The 23457-nt window shown below is 44.7% G+C and overlaps 1 protein-coding gene across 1 annotated transcript; it reads right to left on the reverse strand.

Moving 5' to 3' along the window:
• Positions 1-1616: 1616 nt before the first annotated feature.
• On the reverse strand, positions 1617-21430 carry FXN (frataxin). Its single transcript, XM_037157599.2, has 5 exons — positions 21207-21430; positions 19884-19981; positions 12368-12488; positions 6772-6869; positions 1617-3700 (listed from the first exon to the last, which is right to left on the reverse strand). The coding sequence occupies exons 1-5, from the start codon at positions 21372-21374 to the stop codon at positions 3550-3552; spliced, it is 636 nt and encodes a 211-aa protein (XP_037013494.1). The 5' UTR covers positions 21375-21430; the 3' UTR covers positions 1617-3549.
• Positions 21431-23457: the final 2027 nt, after the last annotated feature.

Raw genomic sequence — 23457 nt, forward strand, 5'->3', positions numbered from 1 at the left:
TATATGTGATTTGCTTTACATATTCCAAAAAGGCCATTAATTGGGATCCTCAGGATGTCATGGCTAATTAAGTCAAACCAAGGATTTTAAGGCATTTCTTACTGTAATGTAGCTATACAAAGTAAGTCCATCATAAAGTCCTCATTTTAAACAGCAGAGTAAGTTTACATAAAATTTCATACCTGTGCCTCTCCTTCCTGTCTGGTATGTAGGTGCTTTCATTTGCAAAAGATAAATCCATGCCAAGAATTCAACTGGACACCACCTAAAAGTACTTTAACCTTAGCATGTACCTTGAGCGTGGGAAACCAGCTTTCCATGGCAATCTTGCATGGCCAATCCACACAAATTGCACATTTATAAACATGGTCTTTCTCTAGAGGTGGAATAGGGTTAGTAGAATTCAGGAGCAGGTAGAGCTTGAGAAACATATTGTAAACCTTCTATGGAACACAAACTATCAAACGTAACGTTGGCCAAATTGTTTTCAGAAGCTGTGCCGAAGATGTTGTAAAAATAAGCATCGCAGGGAGTGTGAGACATTGGTCTATGGAATCAGGATCCATCACCAAGGTCAGAGAATGGACATTTTTTGCTAAGTTTGAGTGAGTAGAGGATCTCATAAAAATGCTTTCGGGGAAAACTCTGAATTTGAATATGAAATTATGCTGCACACGTGGTAACAATAGTTGCCACACGCTGAGTGCTTTGCACGTGGGCTGGAGCACCATGAGTTAGGTATCTCTCCATTTTACAGAGAAGAAAACTGAGACTGGTGTGCACAAGCAAGTACACCGCAGAGTTTGGATTACATTTTTGAAACTGACTGAAAAACTCAAGTCCTCTTATAGCATCCCCAGTGCTTCTCTGTATCTTCAGAGAAAAGTCTCTAAGTCATTCTAGTTTTATTTTCTAGTGGTTAAGGGTCTCTCCACTCAGGAGGCTAAACATAACTGGAAACTCTCTAAAGCTGTATTACACATTTCCTTGCCTCCTTTGCTGCGCTGAATCAGCTGACATTTTCCTGAAAAGTCATCCTTTCACACGGGCGATACCATCGATGTGATGATGCTCCCAGGGTCTGAGGGTGTGGGTGAGGGTGGGGGATGGGGGCTACTGGCCCTCCCATTGTTGGTGCTCTTCCAGTTTGTTTGTCACAGCATGTTTAGTTGCCCCCCTGGTGGCTGTTCTTGGGCTTGTACTCCGTTCACTGCCTTAATGGGAATCTCCCAGGGCCTTAGGAACTAAATAATTAAACCAGTTACAAATGCATGTAAATAGGCTGGAATGGCTAGGCCATAAGGGAAGCATTAAGAGCACAGCTTCCCTGACTTCCACTTTCTATTGTGGGGCCCTGATTAAACACCTCTTAAGTTTTGAGTTGTGTCCCTAACTTCCATTGTCATGTTACAGCAGCCTGGTTAAATGCCTGCGTTTTATGTTGTGTCCAGACAGATGAATGAGTGCACCAGTTAACCGAGTTCTAAGTGAGGTAGGCACAACGGCACTTTCACTGAAATAAGACTAAGACACACATACAGACGATTTTGTATTGATTCTGACCTATCACACTTAGACTTCCTGCCAGACTATACAATAATTTATGTCTGAAGAAATATTTTTTAAAAGATTTTATTTACTTATTTTTAGAGAGAGGGGAAGGGTGGGAGAAAGGGAGGGAGAGAAACATGAATGTGTGGTTGCTTCTGGCATGCCCCCTACTGGGGACCTGGTCTGCAACCCAAGTCATGTGCCCTGACAAGGAATCAAACCAGTGACCCTCTAGTTCACAGGCCAGCACTCAAGCCACTGAGCCACACCAGGCAGGGCTGAAAAGAAATATTTTAAGTACTGATTGAACATTTGTATATGTTGTTTTATTGTTAATTTTTTTTCTATAATGGACTGTTTTCCATTTACCCACTGCAAAACTCTTTGCTACACATTTCCATGGACTTGTAACAAATCTTTATTAAGAGAATAATAGATGCGACTTTGGATGAGTTCCGAGGGTGCTAAAATGAGGCCATATGGTGTAGTAGGCTGTCTTAGTCCATGCAGGCTGCTATAACAAAACACTATAAACTGGTGGTTTGTGAAGAGCAGGAATTTATTGCTCACAGTTGTGGAGGCTGGGAAGTCAAAAACCAAGGTCCCAGCCGGTTCAGTGTCTGGCAAAGGCCCACTTCCTGGTCCAGGGACCGCTGGTCCTCATACAGTAAAGGGGAGAGGGAGCTAGCTCTCTGGGGCTTCTTTCACAGGGGATTAATTCCATTCATGGGGGCTCACCCCTTAAGACCTAATCACCTCTCAAAGGCCCCACCCTCTCATACCACCACTTTGGGGATGAGGATTCAACATATGAATTTTAGGGGATCACAAACACTCAGTCTGTAGCATTGGTTAGCACAGTACGGGCACAATAAAGGATGGCTATTATTTGAACATGAATTCAGTAGACATTCAAGTAGTGCTAATAACCATATATTTTATTCTATAGCTTAAAAAACTGTTCATTGTCATCCCCTCAACTACCAGAGGAAATTAAAGCTGGCCTGTTAGGCTGCCTAACAGAAGTAGTGAGTGTCTGAATGGGGAATCGACTATACTCTATCCAGTTCAACTCTTTCATCTAACACATGGGAGGACAGAGGTCCAGCGAGTTCGAGAAACTTGCCCTGAGACAGACAGCACTCTGGGCTCAGCCAAGTGCAAACCAGGGTTCTTTGCATGAACAGAAACTTCCATTTGTGTGGCCCTTCACAATTCATGAGGAGCCCCCATGAGCTTATAGAGATGGCTTTCTTCCCCCCTCTGGTCTTTGGGTGATTTTTTGCATTCTCAGATCTGCGTTGCAGCAGCTGATTCTATACTGACCCTAAAATTTAAAAAAGAGATTTAAATACACACATTTACACATACTTAAATGTGTGTATGCACATATATGTATGTATGTATGGGAGAAAGAGCACCGTATCTTTGAGTCACCCCTTGCAGGCTACACACACCCTGGCAGACACAGAGCACAAAGAAGAACAGTCTTCAGTTTGAGAATTCCCAAGTTGCCACCGACACTTCAACAGACAGGCTTAGAGTGTTTATGTTTTCAAGAGGCGTGGGAACATCTCTCGGCTCCTGCTTAATGAGTCTCATTTTGAGACAAAATGGTGAGACCAGCCACTCTTCATGCAGTTTTCCTGCAAGTTCTTCAAAGAATGAATAGTGAGCCCATTTATTTCTGCTCTCAGAGTTTTTCCTTCTTATTATTTTCTTTGTTGCAAGGTTATATTTAACGGCATGAGTTTATAGGTATTATAAAGATACGGGATATTGTGTGAGAGAGGAACTGAGACAATAAATCCCAAATCACTATGACAATTGAAAATCCGAAGTCAGGGACAGAGTGGGAGGTGAGGCATTCTCTCCCCAGAGCTTTCACACACAAGGCCACTGTCCTCAAAGCAGGAATGGGACCTAGGCATTCAGCTGCAGAAGGAAGCTGGGGTCTTCGCTTCATAGCTTCCGGTGTCTTTAGAATTGGGCTGGGCATCAAGTGTCTTTTCCAGAATAGGCCAGAGAAGATAAGTCCAATTTGGTTTTCAAGGCTTTAGTCATCTCTGTGGCCAGCAGGTCATGGAGGGACACGCCGTCGTGGGAGTACACCCAGTTTTTCCCAGTCCAGTTGTAGCGCTTCGGTCCACTGCAAGACAAAACACACGCACGGTCCGTCCGGAGGACGGCTGTTTAGGAGAAAGACTGGTCCACGGACATTGCCACCAAAAGACTGGAGTGACTCCAGAAAGTAATACTCAGTAAGGTATATATTTAACTTCTTGTCTTAGGGTCTTTCTATTTAAGAACAGTTACACAGTTCACCTTCTGGAATGATTCAGAGAATAATTCTCAAGACCTCAAAACATCCGAACTCTACTGATGAGTCTTGGTACCGCACTCCCGTCTGTTGCTTTTCCTGACTCATACGTGATACCTGCTACATCAGAGCAGTGCTGTGGAAAGTATGATCATTCTTATACCATTGAGATGTCTGTCTCTTGCACATATTGTCATTTATGTATATTCATAATGTTGTACAACCACTAGTCTACCTAGCTCCAGAACATCTCATCACTGCAAAAGTTAACTGTGTACCCACTGAGCAGTTTCCTGTTCCCTCCTCTCCCCCTGTTCCCTCTCAGCCCCTGACAACCACCTATATAATTAAAAATAATTTTTTAAAATTCAACTTTCCCTGCAAAATCCCTGCAAGATTGATGAGCTAGTTCCATCACCTCAAGCTCATCACGGGAACGAGAGTGGTGCATGCCCCTCGTGCTGGGACTGGTGTGCCATGTGGACACGGGTGGAGTTAGGCTTGGCACGTCTTGTCGTTCCAATTGTACACTACTTGTGCCCATTAGTTTCACCTCCTCTCAGCCTGGCAGAGGGGTGGATGTGCCAGCAGATAACGAGGTAACCAATGAGCACTTGAAGGAGGTGGGTGCAGAGGACACTGGGAGCCCACGAGAAGGGGCCCCTGTGGGAGATTCTCCAAAGTCCAAGAGTGGGAGGAGTTTGCCAGGATGGAGGGAAGCTTGGGAGTACGTCTCCTGGGTACGAAAACATCAAGAATTTGCCCTGGCTGCTGCAGTTCAGTGGACTGGGCACCAGTCTGCGAACTGAAAAGTTGCCAGTTTGATTATGGTCAGGGAGATGCCTGGGTCGCAGGCCAGGTCCCCAGCTGGGCATGTGAGAGAGGAAACCAATTGACATTTCTCCCATACATCAGTATTTCTCTCCCTCTTTCTCCTTCTCTTCCCCTCTCTCTGCAAATAAAAATGAATACATTCTTAAAGCAAAACAAGCAAACAAAAAAAAATCAAGGATTTCTGAATTATCAACCAAACACTGGGGTCTGAACATTTTCCTAACAATGGAGACAAAAGGGACAAACCAGGAGGGAGGCCTTTGCTTCACGTGCAGACTGCAGAACACAAACCTCCCAGGCCACACAGAAAAGGCTAACGATCCAGACCAAACCCAGAGCACGTCCCCTCGGCCCTGGGCTCTGATGTGCTACCAGCACGCCCGGCAGAGCGTGCAGTGCAGAAGCGCCGGCCCCCCACTGTCCCAGGCCCTCCCGCCTGGCCTGGCCGCCCGGGGGTGCATCCAGGCTCCTCCTTCATTCCACCCTACGGCCTCCCCAAGGGGGGCAAGGTGGCCGGGAGAGACCACTCTCTCCACAGGACTGGAAAAGCTGTTGACTGAGAAAAGAAACAACTGCTCCCCCACACCAAATTCTCACAAATGTAGTCCCATAAAAGATGAATTTGGACCAATGTGAAAAACAGAGTGGGAAATAACATTTTCATAAGGACATAGTATCTGTGATAGAAAATGTCTCCTTGGCAGATTTTCTCTCCGGATTCCCATTATAAATTACAGACTTAAAAAAAGGAATTTATTAGTATCTAGAAGTAAATGCTTCTACACATGCCCACGGCAGGATCAGACTGCTGGTGGGTGTGCCCAAACACGACACGGACTTCTCCAGTCTCCAAACACAACAGGGAATTCTTTCAGTGCAGCCGTCACGGTTGGTTCTGGTGCCCTGCCCAGCACTCACAAAGCCACTGGTCTGCAAAGCTGACGGCCGGGCCTGAGCGGACCCACCCAGCTTCTCCTGCCGGTTCCCCTGGAGATGAAGGGTCAGCATGTCCTACACTCAACCATGGCCACGGCGGGGGTTGGGGCACTGTTTGAGGGCAAAGAGAACCGGCCCACACAGGGTAAAATGCCTCCGCTTCAAATAAACTGAGTCTAAAAAGCAATCACTTTGTGAGTAAGGACCTTGCTAGTTGTTCTGTTCAATTGTAACACAGTCCCTAGTGAGGCTACAATGAAGGAGGCATAATGCTTAATTGACAAATATAATATTAACCGCCTAAAAATGAGATCAAGGTTGGGGCAGGGGAAGTTAACTTTAAAAAAAATGCAAACCCAATTAAGCTTTCAAAAAATTCTGTGTCTAGTTATATTTGGGCCTTTCCCAATTCAGTCAATAGGTTCTCTTTGAGATGTGCTAATGAATGACCCACAAAGGCTGGTCCACGAGCGCTTTGTGGGCAGCTCCCTTCTACGGCCTTACAACCACTTCAACAGCAGCCGGGGGATGAAGGACCCCCTATCCCCGCGTGTTCTCAGGCCTTGGGATGCAGCACAGCCATCTCCAACATGATTTTTTATTCCACTAGATGGAAAGCACATCACTGGAAAAGCCATGAGAGATTAAATGCCTGGAATAGCAGCTTAAAACTCCCTCCCACCTCCACAGAGAGCACAGCCCAATTCTGCAAATGGAATTCAATTAACCTTTAACTAAGATGCTCAAAACAAACTAGAGGTCAAACTTTAACTTGCTTTGAAGACAAAGTGCAGCTTGTTCAGGTGCTGCAATATGAAAAGCAGCTTTTTAAAAGGCAGGGCAATGATTTAATAGAGAAAAACTGTCTAGGCTGGGTTCTGAAAAGTTACTAACTTTTCACTTCAGAGCTTGTTAGCAGCCCAGTATCTGCTTGTAGCAGCCAAAGGATCACTAGACAGAAGTTACATAACCAAATTAAATTTTGCTGCGGAGAATGAGACGTAGGGGCAAGCATCAAGAAAGATCCATTTGTACAGACACTGATATCTGAGGGGGACAGTTCTTCAATGGTCCATAATGTCATGTTTCAAAGAAGCTTAACAATGAGAGATTTTGACCTCGGAACATACCTGGATGGCGAGGACAACCAGATTTGCTTGTTTGGTGTCTGCTTGTTGATCACGTAGGTTCCCAGATCTCCACCCAGTTTAATTGTTAAAACACCGCTCTAGGGGATCAGGGTGGGAGAAAAAGCATGAGGAAAATAAGATAGTTATCACTTTGTCATAATTGCTTCATGTTTCGTTACATGTCAACTCTATACCTTCATACAAGTACACAATATCCATCATAAAGAAATGTCTTCAGTTTAGTCTTTAGAAACAGATCTTGCTGAAAGAACATTGCTCTCAGGAGACTACGGTTAATCACACTGCATATCTCATGCTGCTTCTCATTCCCCATGAGTACAGCAAGGCAAAAAGAACCATTCTTTCCCTCTCGAGACGAGGAAACAGAGGCACACAGTGCTGAGGGGCTTGTCCGCGGTATCACAGCCGGCACACGGGAAGACCTGCATCCTGACCCGCTGCCTCGTCTGCCCACTGCGGGCCAGAAACACCAGAGGGTGTTAAAGAAAACTCAGACACCAACTCTCTTGGAGTGCCATGGCCCAAACATGGGACAGGACAAGTTCACTACCAAAAAATGGAAAAAAGGTAGGAAAGAAGGAAGTAATCAAACCGTCTGCTTTGCATGTCTCAGCTGAGCAGCAGCCTCAGCTCTGCTGGTGGAAGGCAGACACTCCACACTAGGGTTTCCGGTTCCGGACCCTCCCCACACATCTCACAAGCTTCTCAGACACTCCTTTCCAGCTTTATTTTCCTCTACAGGAGCCAAAAATTCTTCAAAAGACCAGTTGGTCCAACTTTGCTGGATAAATGAATAAATGCTCATTTAAATTTGAAAACAGTCTTTCAACAAAGGAGCCCTTTAGTCCCAAGGCCTGAGGTTTCTTTAGAATGCACAGGATAGATATTAAAGAAACAGCTACTCCACCAAGTGCCCTTGAACGGTGCTGGTGGACAGAGGAACTGCTTGCTGTCCCCATCTCTGCATCACCCATGGAGATAAACAGTGTCCTTTCTCTGTGCCTTCTAGAATCTGTCCAACTAAGGGGCCCTGAATGGTTCTTATATTCTGTGTTTGGTTCACAAACACGAAGAGCTATTGAAAAGATGGAGAAAGTACCAATAATAATATAACTTGATAGGCATGAAATGGAAAGGACGCTGTTGAACTATTTTTAATAACTTTTCTGATTAAAAAAAGCAGGGAAAATATAGCGACATTGGGAATACAGGTAATATAAATAATGTGTGCCCTCCACTACTGTAAGCACCTTGAGAAGAGATGTGTCTGTTCATTCTAGCATTTTCCGTGTCTAGCACATCCGTTCTTCAGGTGAAATGCTGGATGGATAAAAACATCCATTTGGGGTTGAATTAGCAGAGTGGATGACTGGGTACTGTGATAACTTGTATGAAAGTTGATGGCAAGGTTATACAAGGCAGAAATTCTCCACACTCACGCCCCCCACCCCCGCTTCCTGTTCATTGCATGTAATTCGATTTTTTCCCCAATGGAGCTGGAAGGTGTTTCCAAAGGAAAGTGTCGAGAGCAGGAAGGAAATGAGCTGCCTTACTGGTTCACCAGGAGTTCTTACTGCTTTCAGAACCGTCTGTAATTGACCAGATGACAAGGGCGTTTGTTCATTACTGCTATTCCTCACCGCAGCAATCTGAAGCTATTTTGGGAGTGTGGGCAGACTTAAATGCAGGGTGTGAGTGGTGGTGGTAAGAGGATTGGAGACAGCCAAAACATTTAGCAGCTGCTGAGTCATGGGCACTAATCAATCAGAACAGACCCTGGCCACAGCTGCTGAGGTTTATTAATTTCCACCAGTCAGTATCAGCAGTACACAGGTGGAAGCAAAAAATAGCAATCTCTGTTGTCAACAACTGATTTATAGAAATAGACATACATCGAGTAGCTCGTTAAGTTAGGGAATTCATGTATTGCATTGGCCAAAAAGTTACATTTTTTCTGTACAAAGGCTCTAACAGTGCCTACTAGAATGAAGTCTTGAAGTCTTTAACTTCATTTGAAACAATTGTTAGATTGTATTGTGACAGCTGTCATATTAGTGTGCATTTCAAAAAACATCGAAATTGGTAAATTTTTGTGTAGCCATTTTACTATTGAAGATGGAAAAAGATACACAATATTTTTGGCGTATTACGCTTTATTATTTCAAGAAAAGGTAAAAATGCAACTGAAAACACAGGAAGATTGTGCAGTGTATGGAGAAGGTGCTGTGACTGACTGAATGTGTCAAAAGCAGTTTGCGAAGTTTCTTGGTACTATTGACATTCTGGCCAAATCTTTGCTGTGGGGCTGTCTTATGCTTTGGAAGATGTTTAGCATCACCCCTGGCCTCTACCCAATAGGAGCCAATAGGAGGAGAGGGCTGACATACTCAAAATATTCAAATCCGTAAAGTTATTGGTGAAAATAAAAAACATGTCTTTTATTTTACGAAGAAAAAGGTAACAGACTTTTGGGCCAACCCAATATATATGGTTTCCCACGCTGCTAAAACAGATACCATCTTACCCATAATGAGTAAGAATAATAAATAAGAAGGAAGTGTCCATAATCTGAGACTAGAGTCATCTTCGGGTCCTCAAACAGCCTCCACCCTAACGCTGAAACTACGCAGACCGGTGTGTGAAGTTTTCTCAGGAGAGGGTGGAGAGCAGTCAGATTCTTATAGGGGTTCCTGACCTCAAACGGTTAAGAAACCTGTGCTCTACAGCAGTAATGCACCAACAACACAGTTCATGAAGAACAAGGCAACAAGCAAATTCTCATTTAAAAAAAAAAAAGAACAAATGCATTCTTGGGTGTATCTTGGGTGTTAGACAACTTGGTCTGCTTTCTTGGGTATATCTGGACCAGAAAAGTTGGTCAATAGCAAGTTAGCAAAGTATCTATAAACGCTGAGTAGCATCAATGAACGTGTGTTTTAGAAAAATTACGTGGGCCCCATTTCACTTACATAGTGACTCAACATTTATTACTGGGCAGTGTTCCTCCAGGCGCTGGGGTACCGAGAATGAACAGTGTCCCGACTGCCGAGGAACTGTCTAGCCATGGGAACTGATGTGTAAACAGACAATGAGCATCCAGGGTGGTCAGTGGTCCACGGAGTCATCCTCAGAGTACTGGGTAAGGAAGGACCCATGGTGTCTGCCTGGAACACCCAGGAGGGCTTCACGGAGGAGCTGACATCCAACTGGGCCTTTAGGGGTTTAGAACAGGCCACCCCCAAATGTACCATTTTGGCATGTAAATTGTTTTAAACTGAAGGCAACTGACCCTGTAGTCCCAAGAAACTTTTACTTTTCCCTTAAATAATTTACATTTGGGGCTGTGCCCATAATAGAAGTTATTACCAGAAGTAACTTTTTATGACCTAGCTATATAGCAGGGCAAACTCCTAATTACTAAACATTTGCTCTTATCATCCTGCAATGACTTTCCTTCCCTCTGAAGCTCCAAGGTGCCTTGCCTCATTTTAGCTCAGAGAGCATATATGCCTCATTTTAACTGTCTGTCCCTAAATCTGTTATGTATGTGGGGTCTCTGACTCGCTCATATGTGTGGGGATCCCATGCATATGTATGTAATTAAATTTGGTTATCCTCTTGTTAATCTGTTTTCTGTAGATTTATTAGACCAGCTGAAAGAACCTAGGAGGGCAGGGTAAAATTTCTTTCTCTGCCAGAACCCGACAGCAGGGAGAGACTGTATTCCAAGAAAGCTCAAGCAATAGTGTTCAGGTGTTCCATTGCCTATAATGTACTTCAACTGATTTGTCTTATATGTAAAATATGTACATTAGCCCCTGAAAGACCAATCAGATTTTCACACTCTAGGGTAGTCAGCATTTCAAAGTATTTAATCAGAAGTCCAAACTACAGAGGCGGCTACTCCATTCCTTTAGTTTGCTACATCTACACCACCGAATTTCCTGATTAGCATATGATTTGTTAGAAGTAATTTTTTTTGCTGGTGAGGAGAATGATACTCAGGTACATAGATTGGCTGGAAAGAACAGGGGCCTTTTCCCTTGTAGGAGCTGGTTACACTCAGTCACAGGATCTGGGACGCCCAGCAGCTGAGTCACTCTTGAAAGAGACACAGAAGGGAGGACTGAATAAGGTCCTGTGACCACCACTGAGCAGAAGCTTTTGTTGTTGGACTCAATGAGGTCAACAGGATCCAGCTGCTAGAATACTGGCACATTTGCTTCTAATGAAACATTTATGCAAAGTACTTGGACCAAGGTGGAGCTTCACTGATCCTACAAGAACAGGGGGTGTGACTGTTTTTGTGATATATTAATAAGTGTTTGCACGTGTGTCAGAATTCAGCCCGGGACTTGATTTTCATCCAGCTACAGCCAGAGGAGGAGGGGACCTGTGACTTCCCACAGATGGTTGGGTTGGCCAGGCCGGTGTGTAACGGTTCCCAGGCGGCCCTGCCCCCTGAGGCGTCTGCACAGGCACTTCCACAACCCTGCCTGGGCACTGCTGCACCGTCTGCTGCTGACAGTAGTCATTAAAACCACCTGGAAGGCATTCATTCCTTTCTTGCCCTGTTGCCTCTACGTTTACCAAGTCCCGCACTCTCCTTACAACCAAGCTTGACACCTCGGAGACTCGGCTGGCTGCTCCGTATGAGGGAGTCCCTTCTCTATTCAGCACCCCAACAGCCATATCCAACAGTATCTCTATCACTTTAGCCTGACAGCTGGCTTTCTTAAATAATTCCATGGTCTAACCCAAAATGCAAACTTCATGACATTTCCCGGTAGTAATTGCTGTCAGGAGGATTAACCTCTGAAAGGGATTACTCCCAATGGCAAAAAAAAGAACTCCCTAAGGCCTAAGCAGTAATTCTAAATCCAAAGGCAGGCCTTTGCTAAAGTCTGCCACCTGGTGGCCAATAGATACTGACCAGCACTCTCTTAGCTTCCAGGATGTGGGGCTCAAGTTTCATCCAGCCCAGAAGTTCTCACCCAAGCTGCCTATTAGAATCAACTGGAGAGGGGATTTTAAAACTTTAAAACCCCAAATGCCTTGTCTGGGCCACACCCCAGACCCACTGAATAAAAACTCCTTGGGGTGGGAGGTAGCCATGCACATTAAATCTCGGGTGAGCTTTTACAACAGACGCCTCCTAGGAATGCACCCTGACCTACTGTATGAGAATCTCCCGGCGTGGGGCCCATGTCAGTGCTGTCTAGATATTTCTCAGGCACTATCTATCCTGCTCAGAACAAGTGGTCTAGTTCAGTGTTCCACACGTCTGCCTGAGAAGACAAACACACGCTCAGTCCGTTCTGATTTATCTTCACAGGGAACTGAGTGAAGCTTGAGAATCTGTACTTTTAAGCAAAAATGAGAATCAAAGAGGCCGAGTGACCTGCCCAAGGTCACAGGGCTGGTGCAGCAGGGCTGGAACTGGAACCCTAGTGTTTTGGTCTCATCCTTAACCACATGCTCGTGGATGCTTACCGCTGCTAGAGGGGAACTCTTTATTTTGGTGAGCTAAAATTCCTAGGGAGAAAAGAGTAAAATGAAGTAAGTGAAGAGGTACCCCAAAGGAGACATCATAGTCTTCGAACGTGTAAGGCTTGTCTGCAAGGTCTTCAAAAAACTCTGCCAAGGAGTCCAGAGTCTCCTCTGCCAGTCTCTCGTAAGTGGCCTCGTCAAGGGAGCTGCGGGGCAACAACAAAACCACCCAAAACATGCACTTACCAAATGCTCCATTTCATTAACACCAAAATACCATGTTTATCTGTTTAGTTTTATGAAATTGATAGAAAATAGCTAACATGTTTAGGGTAAACATTAAACAGCATAAAGGGCTGACAGATAAGTAATAAGCTTTTCCCAAATTGGCAGCCCCCATCCTCCCAGTCAACTGTGATGGCAGTCTCTTCTGTATCCTTCAAAAAATTTTATGTTCTTTTTAATACGCAAATGAAGCACATTTGGCCCTGGCCCAGTAGCTCAGTTGGTTAGAGCTCTGTCCTAATGTGCCAGGTTGCTGGTTCCATCCCTGGTCAGGGTACATAGTGGAAGCAACCAAAGAAAGCATAAAGAAGTGGAACAACAAATCGATGTTTCTCTCTCTCTAAAATCAATCAATAAATTCAAAAAATTAAAAATCAAAACAGACGAGGCACATTGCAGTTCTCACAAATACATCTTGAAAAATTTTTTCGTATTAGCCCATATGGATTTTCATGATATTTTATGTTATTCATTCAACGAGTCCCCTTTAACTGGAGGTTGAGGTTTCCACTGCTTTTATTATTAAAATTTATGTCTGGCAGACCACAAAGTGGGATAAAATATTTGTATTACATACATCTAAAAAGGATTTGTTTTTAGAATAAAAAGAACTGCTACAAATCAATAAGGAAAAAAACCCAATAGAAACATGGGTAAAATACTTGAACAACCTCATTAAAAAAAAAAATGTCCTAATGGCCAATGAATGTATGAAAAGGTGCACAACTTTGTTAATCTTCAGAAAAATAGAAATTAAAAAAAATCACAATTAGATACCTCTAGGATGGTTGAAGTAAAAGAGACAGATAATGTCAAGAGTTTGCCAGGAAGTGAAGCAACCAGAGCGTTCAGATACTGGTTGCTGATGGTCTAGTAAATGCAACAACCACTGGAAAACCGTTAGGCAGTATCTCCTAAAGTTGATGACATTCACATGTCATCAGTTCCAGTGGTGGATGTACACAACAGAAATGCACACCAGACTTCCAGTCAAGATGGCAGCATAGGTAAACACAGCTCAACCACATCAACCACAACCACATCAAAAATACAACTAAATTATAGAACAACCATCACTCAGAACCACCAGAAATCAGGTGGAATGGAAGTCTGACAACTATGGAATTAAAGAAACCACACCCATCCAGACTGGTAGGAGGGGTGGAGACACAGAAGAGGCTGGTCCCGCCCACGTACAGTGAATAAAATTCAGGAGGGATATCTTGGGAGTGAGGAGTCCCTGCCCTACATCCAGGATTCCAGTGACAGGTTGATAAGTCCCCATAATATCTGGCTATAAACACCAGTGGAGACTCAGTGGGTGGAAGAAAATTCTGGAGCGCCAAGCAGTTCCTCTTAAAGAACCCACACACAGACTCATCTATTCAGACTCACTCCCTCTGAGCTCCAGCACAGGAATAGCTGCTTAGAAGGCACCAGTAGCATACAGGGAGGAAGTGAGGGGTCTGGCATTAAGGTGAGAGCTAGGGGGCAGCTTTCTCCCAGACAGAAAGGCCACTGTCCTTTTTCTGAACCCTTCTCCCACAGAGCCACAGAGTTGCCGGTAGGTGCCATATCTGAAACTCCATAAACCTGGCTAACACGGTTTGGCCCACCCTGGAGATACCCTGAGGTTTTGTCCTACCCAAGCTGTTAACAGACTTTTCCATTTGAATGGATGGTTTGGCTCAAGCTTCACAATTTCCTAGGTCCTCTCAAATAAGAAACAGCCATCTCAGTGAACCACCCGTCTCTGTATCTCTTGCTAAGTAGCCCCAGGCATGGCACTAGCAGCAGCCATCTTAGATTGCTTTATAGCCAAGGCAGGGTGGCCTTGAGCAAAACAAAGGTGGGAGCTCACCTTGGCCTGCACCACCTGGAAATGCGGAGCCTGCAAATGCAGAGCCTGCACAGCAGTGGAGAGTTACAGACCATGTCAGAACACTACCACTGTGCCCCTCCACAGCTGATCTTCCACAGAGGATAGAGGTTGGTGGTCAGTGGTCATAGCCAACACTTGCAGCTGATTGGCCTGGGGAACTCCCTCCCACTCATCTGCCAAAGGCAAACAAGGCTCAGCTACAAGAGGAGTGTGTACTCAGCCCACATGAAGGGACACTTTGAATACCCAGTTTGGGTAATAGGGGAGGCTGTGCCTCCAGGACACCTACTACATTAAGCCACACTGCCAACACAGGGAGTCAAAGTAGCTCTACCTAACACATAGAAACAAACAGAGGGAGGTTGTCAAGATGAGGAGACAAAGAAACACGGTCCAAATGAAAGGACAGATCAAAACTCCAGAAAAACAGCTGAATGAAATGGACATAAGCCATCTATCAGATGCAGAATTCTAAACACTTGTTATAAGGATGCTCAAGGAACTTAGTGAGGACCTCAGCAGCATAAAAAAGATCCAGTCAGAAATGAAGGATACACTGAAATAAAAGAACAATGTACAGAGAAATAACAAGAGAGTGGATGAAGCCAAGATTCAAATCAATAATATGGAATATAAGGAAGCAAAAAAAAAACCCCCAACCAATCAGAACAACAAGAAGAAACAACAACCAATCAGAACAACAAGAAGAAAAAAGAATCCAAAAAATGAGGACAGTATAAGCAGCCTCTGGGATAACCTCAAGTTGACCAACATTTGCATCACAGGGGTACCAGAAGAAGATAAAGAGCAAGAAATTGGAAATCTATTTGAAAAAATAATGAAAGAAAACTTCTTCCCTAATTTGGGGAAGGAAATAGACATGAAAGCCCAGGAAGCACAGAGCGTCCCACACAAGGTGGATGCAAAGAGGCCCACTCTAAGACACATCATAATTAAAATGCCAAAGGTTAAAGATAAAGAGAGAATCTTAAAATCAGTAAGAGAATAGAAGTTAGTTACCTACCAAGGAGTTCCCATAAGACTGTCAGCTGATTTCTCAAAAGAAACCTTATAGGCCAGAAGAGACTGGCAAGAAATATTCAAAGTCATGAAAAGCAGGGACCTACAGCCAGGACTGCTCTATCCAGCCAAGCTATCACTGAGAATCAGAGGGCAGACAAAGAGTTTTCCAGACAAGAAAAACTAAAGGAGTTCATCATCACCAAACCATTATTATATGAAATGTTAAAGAGACTTAGTTAAAAGATCAAAACTGTGAACAATAAAATACAAAAAATAAAAATCTATCAACAACTGAATCTAAAAAACAAACTACGCAAAGAAGAAGAAGACAGAACCATGGACACAGAGAGTGGTTTGATGGCTGCCAGATGGCAGGGGGATGTAGGGGTGTAAGGGTCTCATTTAAGAAAAAGAAGATCATACCTGTAAGTGGAATCTAATCAACAAAACAAACAAGAGAGCAAAATGGAACCAGAGATATGGAAATAAAGAACAAACTGACAGTAACCAGAGGGGAGGAGGAGAGGGGTAAGTGGGGAAAGAAGAGGAAGGGTCAAGTCAAGGAACGTGCACAAAGGACCCATGGACAAGAATAATGCGGGGGAGGACTGAACGTGGGAGGCGGGTGTGGGCTGGTCCAGGGAGAGCAATGAGGGAAAAACGGGGACAATTCTAACTGAACAACAATAAAAAATTTTAAAAAATTAAAAATTGAAAAAGAAAAAGATCTAAACTATGAGCAATAAAATGGCAATAAATACATATCTATTAACAGTTAAGTCTAAAAAACAAACTAAGCAAACAAAAGAACAGAGACAGAACCATGGATACGGAGAGCGTTCTGATGGTTGCCAGTGGGAGGGGAGGTGTGGGGAATGGGTGAAGAGGCGAGGGGTGAAGAAGTACAAGTAGGTAGTTACAGAACAGCCATGGGGATGTAAAGTACAGTCTAGGGAATGGAGTAGCCAAAGAACTCATACGCATGACCCAAGGACATGAACATTGGTGGGGGGAATTGCCTGAGGGAGTGGGGGGTGATGGGTGGAGGGGTGCACAGAGGGAAAAATTGGGACAACTGTAACAGCATAAGCAATAAAATATAATTAAATAAAAATAAATGCATACTTAGCAAAAACGGACTCATAGGTATAAGAACAAAGTGATGGTTGCCAGAGAGGCAGGGATGGGGATGGGCAAAATGAGAAGAAAATTAAGAGATACAAACTTCCAGTTATAAAATATGTAAGTTATGGGGACATAATGTACAGCACAGGGTGTACAGTTATAACTCTGTAGGGTGACAGATAGTTATTAGAGGTATGGAGGTGATCATTTGGTAAGGTATATAAATGTCAAATCACTATGTTGTACATCTGAGACGCATATTGTATGTCAACCATACTTTAATTTAAAAAAATGCGTTCCCAGGTTCACCAAAAGCCATGCAGTATATTGGGATATTCACAGCAGAAATACCCTACAGCCCCAAACTGAAAACTGCCCAATGTAATGTACTCATATGCAATAATACAACAGATAAATTGTGGTATATTCACGCAATGGAATAATATATAGCAAAATAAAAATGCTTATTAACAATATGGACAAAATCTCACAAACATAATGGTGACTGAGTGAAGCCACACACAAACATATTTATATTTAATGATATAGTTTATACAAAGTAACACACCAGGCTAAATTAATCCAGCCTATTGGAAATCAGAATGGGAGTTACTCTGGGGCAGGGAGGGGTTATTAAGTCGAAGTGAACAGCAGGCTTGCTTTTAGGGGCTGCTAATTCTATTTCTTGAGCTATTTTTTAGTTATATGCTATGTTCGATCTTTGAAAATATATCAAGCTGTACACTTATGGCTTGGAGACATTCCTATACACTACTTTTCAATTTAAAAGAAGTGCTATAAATCCACAGACACAGAAAGTAGAACAGTGGTCGCCGGGGGCTTGGGGGAGGGAGGAATGGGGAGTGATTATTAAGGTGCATGCTGTTTGTCCTGGGAATGATGAGAATGCTCTGGAGTTAGTGGGGAAAGTCGCACAACCTGGTGAATAGTCTCAGAACCTCAAAATGGTACATTTTAAACAGTTAACTTTATAATGTGTGAATTACAACAATACAAATACTACTCTAACAAATATCCTTGTATGAGCTTTTGTGTCTCTATGCAGATATATGTGTAGGTTACCAGATGTAGGCGATAACTCCATCATCTGAGAGTTTCCAGGACACCTAAAGTAAGGCACCAGTGGCTGCTGGATAATTCATGTGAGGCATAAAGGTCTGCAACACGACCACTGAACACCCAGCCCATCATCTGCCTCAAGCATAAGATGTTGGTGAAGGTTCTGGACCGATTAGGAGATGGTGAGGGGCCTGGCTGGGTGTGCTGCAGAGAACCTGGAGAAGAGGCTGACATGTGTCCTGAGGAGTGTAGAAACCAAAAAACACACCTGACTCAGGTATAAAGTCAAAAGTCAACAGCTCAGCAGGTGCGACCTGACAGCAGCCAGTTTGGCGTAGCAGAAGTGTGCTGTCCTCCTACTCTAGGCAGGACAAAGGTGTGCTTCCCAGAGACCAGAAGTAGGTCCTGAAGAAGAGAACTGGGCCCCATCATGCAGGGGCCCCACTGAACCTAGAGGATCACCTGCAGGGGTGAGGGAACAGCAGCAGAGTCTGTGTGGGGAGGAGCTGGAAATGGTGCCACCAAAGCAAAAACCTAATGAAGGCAGCAGCACACAGAGGGTGGGCGCCCTCCAGGCCCTGTGTTAGCCTGCTGCCTGGGATAACCTGGGAGGCCAACAGCACGCTTACTGAGCCTGTGGTTGTGGAGACAGTTAGAATGCTCCTGTGTATGGGTGGCTCCTTGCTCTCAGTTGGTGCAACATGAAAATGGTGAGCCAGGAGAGAACTGGCACGTCACCCCCTGCAGGGGGATGGAATGACATGAAACACTTGGGGGTTAAAGGCTGCACACAGATGGAAAAGCCAAAGGAGGATGTAAGGCTTCGAACAACACAGGCCTCTCATTAGGCCAAAAAAAGGGGATCCAATCCTCTTCCAGAAATCAGGTTGAGAGAGCTGTGCATGGGGTGAGGATGCAAAAAATAAGGCAGCCTGGGGTTTATATCCACGGAGGAAATTTGGATGTGGATACTGGCCATGGGACTGACTGGGAGTAATGAGATCAGAAGCCTACTAGGTGAGAAAATCCTGTTATCAGAGAAAAATGAGTCTAGCCTACAAGAGCCTAGTGAAACCTTAAAGACATGATAGCCTTTGAAAGCCCAAACTGCTCTTTGCAGCAAGTGGGCTGCAAAGGCTGCCTGCCCCCAAGGAGGACACTGCTTGCCTCCCCTGGGACCAAGGCGGGTAATGGACAAGGAGGAGACTCCCAGGTGGCAGAACTGGGGTTTCCAGAGGAATATGCCCCTCTGCCAGTTGTTTCAGTGCTGACCAGGGAAACTCCATTGCCACCACAGGCCAGGGACACATCTTTTTTCTGAATGGAAGTTGTGGGAGTAGTTAACTTGCCTTGCCCCATCTGTGTGTGTGGCTCTATGGGTGTTTGAGGGTGTCAGAGAAGCCATTCCCAGACGTGAGGGAGAGGACCGTTATGGCACCTGGAAATCTTGGCCTTTGAGGTGAATGAGTGACCACATAGGCTGTGGTTGCAGCCTTAGGGCTGGAGGCAGCATGTGTGACGTGTGGAAAAAGGGGCCGTGCAGGTATCAGTGGCCGAGGGTAGAACAGAGCAGTGCCTAGCAGCTTTCCACCACAACCCGTCGCTTCCTCTTCCAGGGCAGCTACTGGACCACATATCCCAGCTTCCCCTGCAGCCAGACGGGGCCAGGGAACCAAGTCCTTCCCTCTAAAATGTGAGGGACAAGTGCCACTTCCAGGCCTTCCATGCTCTTGTACCTTTCTGTGGAATAGAACCTGGACAGGACAACCTGGCCTTGACCATGCAGAGCACAGTAAAGCACTGGCAGGTGACAGGAAGATGGAGGGAGGCTGGCTCTCTGAATCATTTCACAGAGGCCTGGACTGCCCAGGGACACAAACCATTCCTGGTCTGGGCCGTTACAGTTTGTACCTATTTGCTACAGAAGCTTGGCTTACCCTAACTACTAAGGTATGAAAGAGAATAATAACAAAACTCTGGAAACAACCTACATGTCTACCAATAGGGAATGGGTTCAATAAATTATGGTACAACTATAAAATTGAATACTACTTCATTAAAAATAACATGGTTGACAGTGATGTGGAGAGATGTTAATGAGTGATGCTGCTAAGGAAGAAAACATGTTCTGTAAAAGATAACAGAAGTGTGTGCATGTGTGTATTTGTTGGAGAGAGAGATCTGATGTGGAAGATGTTTATCTTACCCTGGGTTGCCCAAAGTTCCTGTTGTTCTCAAGTTCATCAAACAGACACTCTGCTTTTTGACATTCAGCATCTGGTTGAGGCAATGGAGGCGCAAACTCTAAAAGCCAAAGTTAAGAAGAACATTATGATTTTTCAGTATATTACAGCCCATTAATGAAAGTTAAATATCACCATTTTCTACATTTGAGAGTACCCAGTTAAGAGTTTTCCAGGAGTATTTCTTAGGAATGTTTTCACCTTCTTTTAACGTATTACATGGAATTCTCCCAGTCTCTAAGCCAGTGCTGTCCACTATAGTAGCCACCAGCCACATGCAGCATTTAAATGTAAATGTATTACACTAAAATAAAGTTTAAAAAGTCAGTTTCTTAGTTGCATCAGCCACATTTCAAGTGTCCTGTGGTCTCATTGGCTAGTAACACAGACATAGAACAAACCCATCATCGCAGGAAGTTCTAGGCTGCTAGCACAGGCGACGCTGGGAAGCATCAGTCATACTCCAGCTTTTGACTAAAAACAAGCAACACATAGCAAGAGGCGGCAGTGGGCTGCCGTGCAGATGAGAGGTTCTGCCGGTGGACGTATGTCTGACAGATCTGATTAGTTAACACGATCTGCAGGAGACAATGTGACCTATTGATTTCTTTCAATATATTAACTGCTGAGCGTCCTGACCTACTGACCAGGTGAAGGGACAGAGAAAATAACGGGGGTGGCGGGGGAAGTGAGTGGAGAGCTAGAGAAGGGGACCTCTCAGAGGGATCTACCCCAGTGCACGAGAGTACGGAGGCTGTGAAGGGAAAGAAAAGCTGGAGTGGAGATAGCAAGGGAGGTGAGAGAGGGGTAAGGGCTACAGGGCCTCAGCCGGACTTAATCCTGGGGAGGCACTGAAGGGCTTTAAGAAGTTTGAAATATTATTTACATTCTCCAAAAGTCACTCTGGTTGCCCTTAACGGGTGAGAGGCTATCGGTCTGGGCTCTTGAGCCATCATCAGGGCCAAGGCAAAAGGTACGGGATTGAGAGATGAGTAGAGAAGGAAAAAGGGAGAGGGGGGTGCAGAGCGCAGGCGACAAGTCTAAAAAGGTTGGCCCTGAAGGAGATGTCAGAGCAGCCGAGGTAACCGCAGTTACAGCTACAACACGTGCTAGACAGCGCACTATCGGCTGGCCACTGTTCTCAGTCTTTATAGAAACAAACTCGTTCAGTCCGCAGCGTCGCGCAGTACGCCCGGGAGCGGGAGCGCGTGCGCAGAGCGTCACCGGCAGCGTGGTCGCCCTTCTTCGGCGCGCGCGCGGCCCCGCGGTGCCTGGCGGGTACTCACTGCAGGGCTGGACGCGCCGGCCCAGGCGGTCGCGGAGCGCAGGTCTCCGCGGTCGCTGAGTGGGATGTTTCTCGTCGGCGGTGCGGTCCCAGCTCCGGCGTGGGCCAAGCCGGGGAGCGCAGAGCGGGGTAGGAGGCAGGCAGCCGAGCGGCGTCCGAGCGTCCACATCCTCCCCGCGATCTGCGGCCGCTCCGCCCTCCCGTCCGGGGTCGCCGCAGCGACACCTGGTGGCCGGGAGCCGCTGGTGCCGCTGCTCACCTCGGAGCCCAGGGCCTGCCTCTCTTCAGTGTGTTGTGTGAAACGGTCACAGGTTAGACCTCAGAACTGCCCAGCTTTGCGCTTTTTGTGTGTTTAACAAAAATGGCGAGACCAGTTTGTTCAAAGCACGGATCTCCCTCTTGGGCAACATAGTAATTGAGTAACTAAGGTTCCTGACCGCGGAGACCTTATCCTAGTCACCCATTGCTGCAGAAATTCTATACAGGAAGGATTTGAGAGCGTAGTCTTACTGGGAACTGGCAGGGTTTGTCTTGAAACTGCTTGGTCGCCAGTACAGGTTATAACAATTAAGAATGTGCACACACAATATGGTCTGCCTGGTTTATATCTGGACACTGTTTAAAACACTGAAGAAAGAAATTGAGGAAGACAAAAAACTATTAAAAAACTATAATGTTTTTTGAGCACAGGTCTTTTGAAAAAAATTTTAAAAGATTTTATTTATTATTTTTAGAGAAAAGGAGGGAGAGAGGAAGAGAAACATCAATATATGGATGCCTCTTGTGCGCTCCCTGCTGGGGACCGGGCCTGCAACCCAGACTTGTGTCCTGACTGGGAATCAAATCAGCATCCTTTTGGTTTGCAGGCTCATGCTCCATCCATTGAACCACAACCAGCCAGGGCTGAGTACAGGTCTTTTACCTCCTTGGTTAAATTTATTACTAGGTACTTTCTTTTTCTTATTGTTATAGTAAAGGGGATTTTTTCCTAGTTTCTCTTTCTGATAGTTCATTGTTGCTGTACAAAAACTCCATCAATTTCTGGATATTGTATCTTGTTACAATATCCTGGATATTGTATCTGGACTTTTATCCTGTTACTTTGCCAAATTCACTTATTAGGTGGGGTAGTGTTTTGGGTGGGGATTGTAGGGTATTCTATGTACACGATCATATCATCTGTAAACGACAACAGTTTTACTTCCTCCTTCCCAGTGTGGAGGCCTTTATTTCATTTTTTTCTCCTCTGATCACTGTGGCTAGAACTTCTAGTACTATGTTGAATACGAGTGGTGAAGAACAGACACCCTTGTCTTGTTCCTGATCCTAAAGGAAAAGCTTTTAGTTTTTGCCCATTGATTATGATGTTGGCTGTAGGTCTCTCATATATGGCCTTTATTTTGTTGAGGAATGGTCCCTCTATTCCTACTTTGCTGAGTGTTTTTATCATAAACGGGTGCTGGATTTTATGAAATGCTTTTTCTGCATCTATGGATAGGATCATGTGGCTTTTGTCTTTCCTTTATTCATCTAATGTGTTACATTTATTGATTTGCTAATACTGTATCATCCTTGCATCCCTGGGGTAAATCCCACTTGATCATGGTATATGGTCTTTTTAATGTATTGTTGGATCTGTATTTCCAATATTTTTTTGAGGATTTTATGTTCATCAGAGATATCGGTCTGTAAGTTACTATTTTTGTTGTGTCTACCTGGTTTTGGAATTAGGATGATACTGGCCTCGTGAAAAGAGTTGGGGAGTCTTCCCTCTTCTTGAATTTTTTGGAATAGTCTGAGAAGAATAAGGGTTAGTTTTTCTTTGAATGTTTGGTAAAATTCACTTGTGAAGCCACCTGGTCCAGGGCTTTTGTGTGCTAGGAGGTTTTTGATTACTGCTTCAATTTTGCTAGTTGTTATTGGTTTATTCAGGCTTTCCGCTTCTTCTCAATTCATTTTTGGAAGACTGTATGTTTCTAGAAATTTGTCCATTTCACCCAAGTTGTCCAATTTCTTGGCATATAGTTGTTCATAGTAATTTCTACACTGCTTTGTATTTCCATGGTATTGTATTGGGAAATGCCCTGCCTGGTTTCAGGAGCTGTAACCCCCTCTCCCCCCATGGCTAAGGCTGAGGGAGTGACCTTCAGACCATAAGCCACTAAGGAGACAAAGCTTATTTCCCTGGCAGGAGCTCTGCTTCTGCTCCTTTTTTCTTCACCCAGTCTGGCCCCCAGTGCTTGATCGGTTAG

This window comes from Artibeus jamaicensis, unplaced genomic scaffold, assembly GCF_021234435.1.
Source record: "Artibeus jamaicensis isolate MK-2021 breed Jamaican fruit bat unplaced genomic scaffold, CSHL_Jam_final scaffold_1964, whole genome shotgun sequence".
Classification (NCBI taxonomy): Eukaryota; Metazoa; Chordata; class Mammalia; order Chiroptera; family Phyllostomidae; genus Artibeus; species Artibeus jamaicensis.

Excerpts from the sequence above, each read along its gene's own strand:
- FXN (XM_037157599.2), bottom strand. The coding sequence starts at position 21,374 with ATGTGGACGCTCGGACGCCGCTCGGCTGCCTGCCTCCTACCCCGCTCT. Across the intron at positions 19,982-21,206 it reads CCGGCGCGTCCAGCCCTGCA|AGTTTGCGCCTCCATTGCCT; the intron begins GTGAGTACCCGC and ends TTTGGCTTTTAG. Across the intron at positions 3,701-6,771 it reads TGGTTGTCCTCGCCATCCAG|TGGACCGAAGCGCTACAACT; the intron begins GTATGTTCCGAG and ends TTTGTCTTGCAG.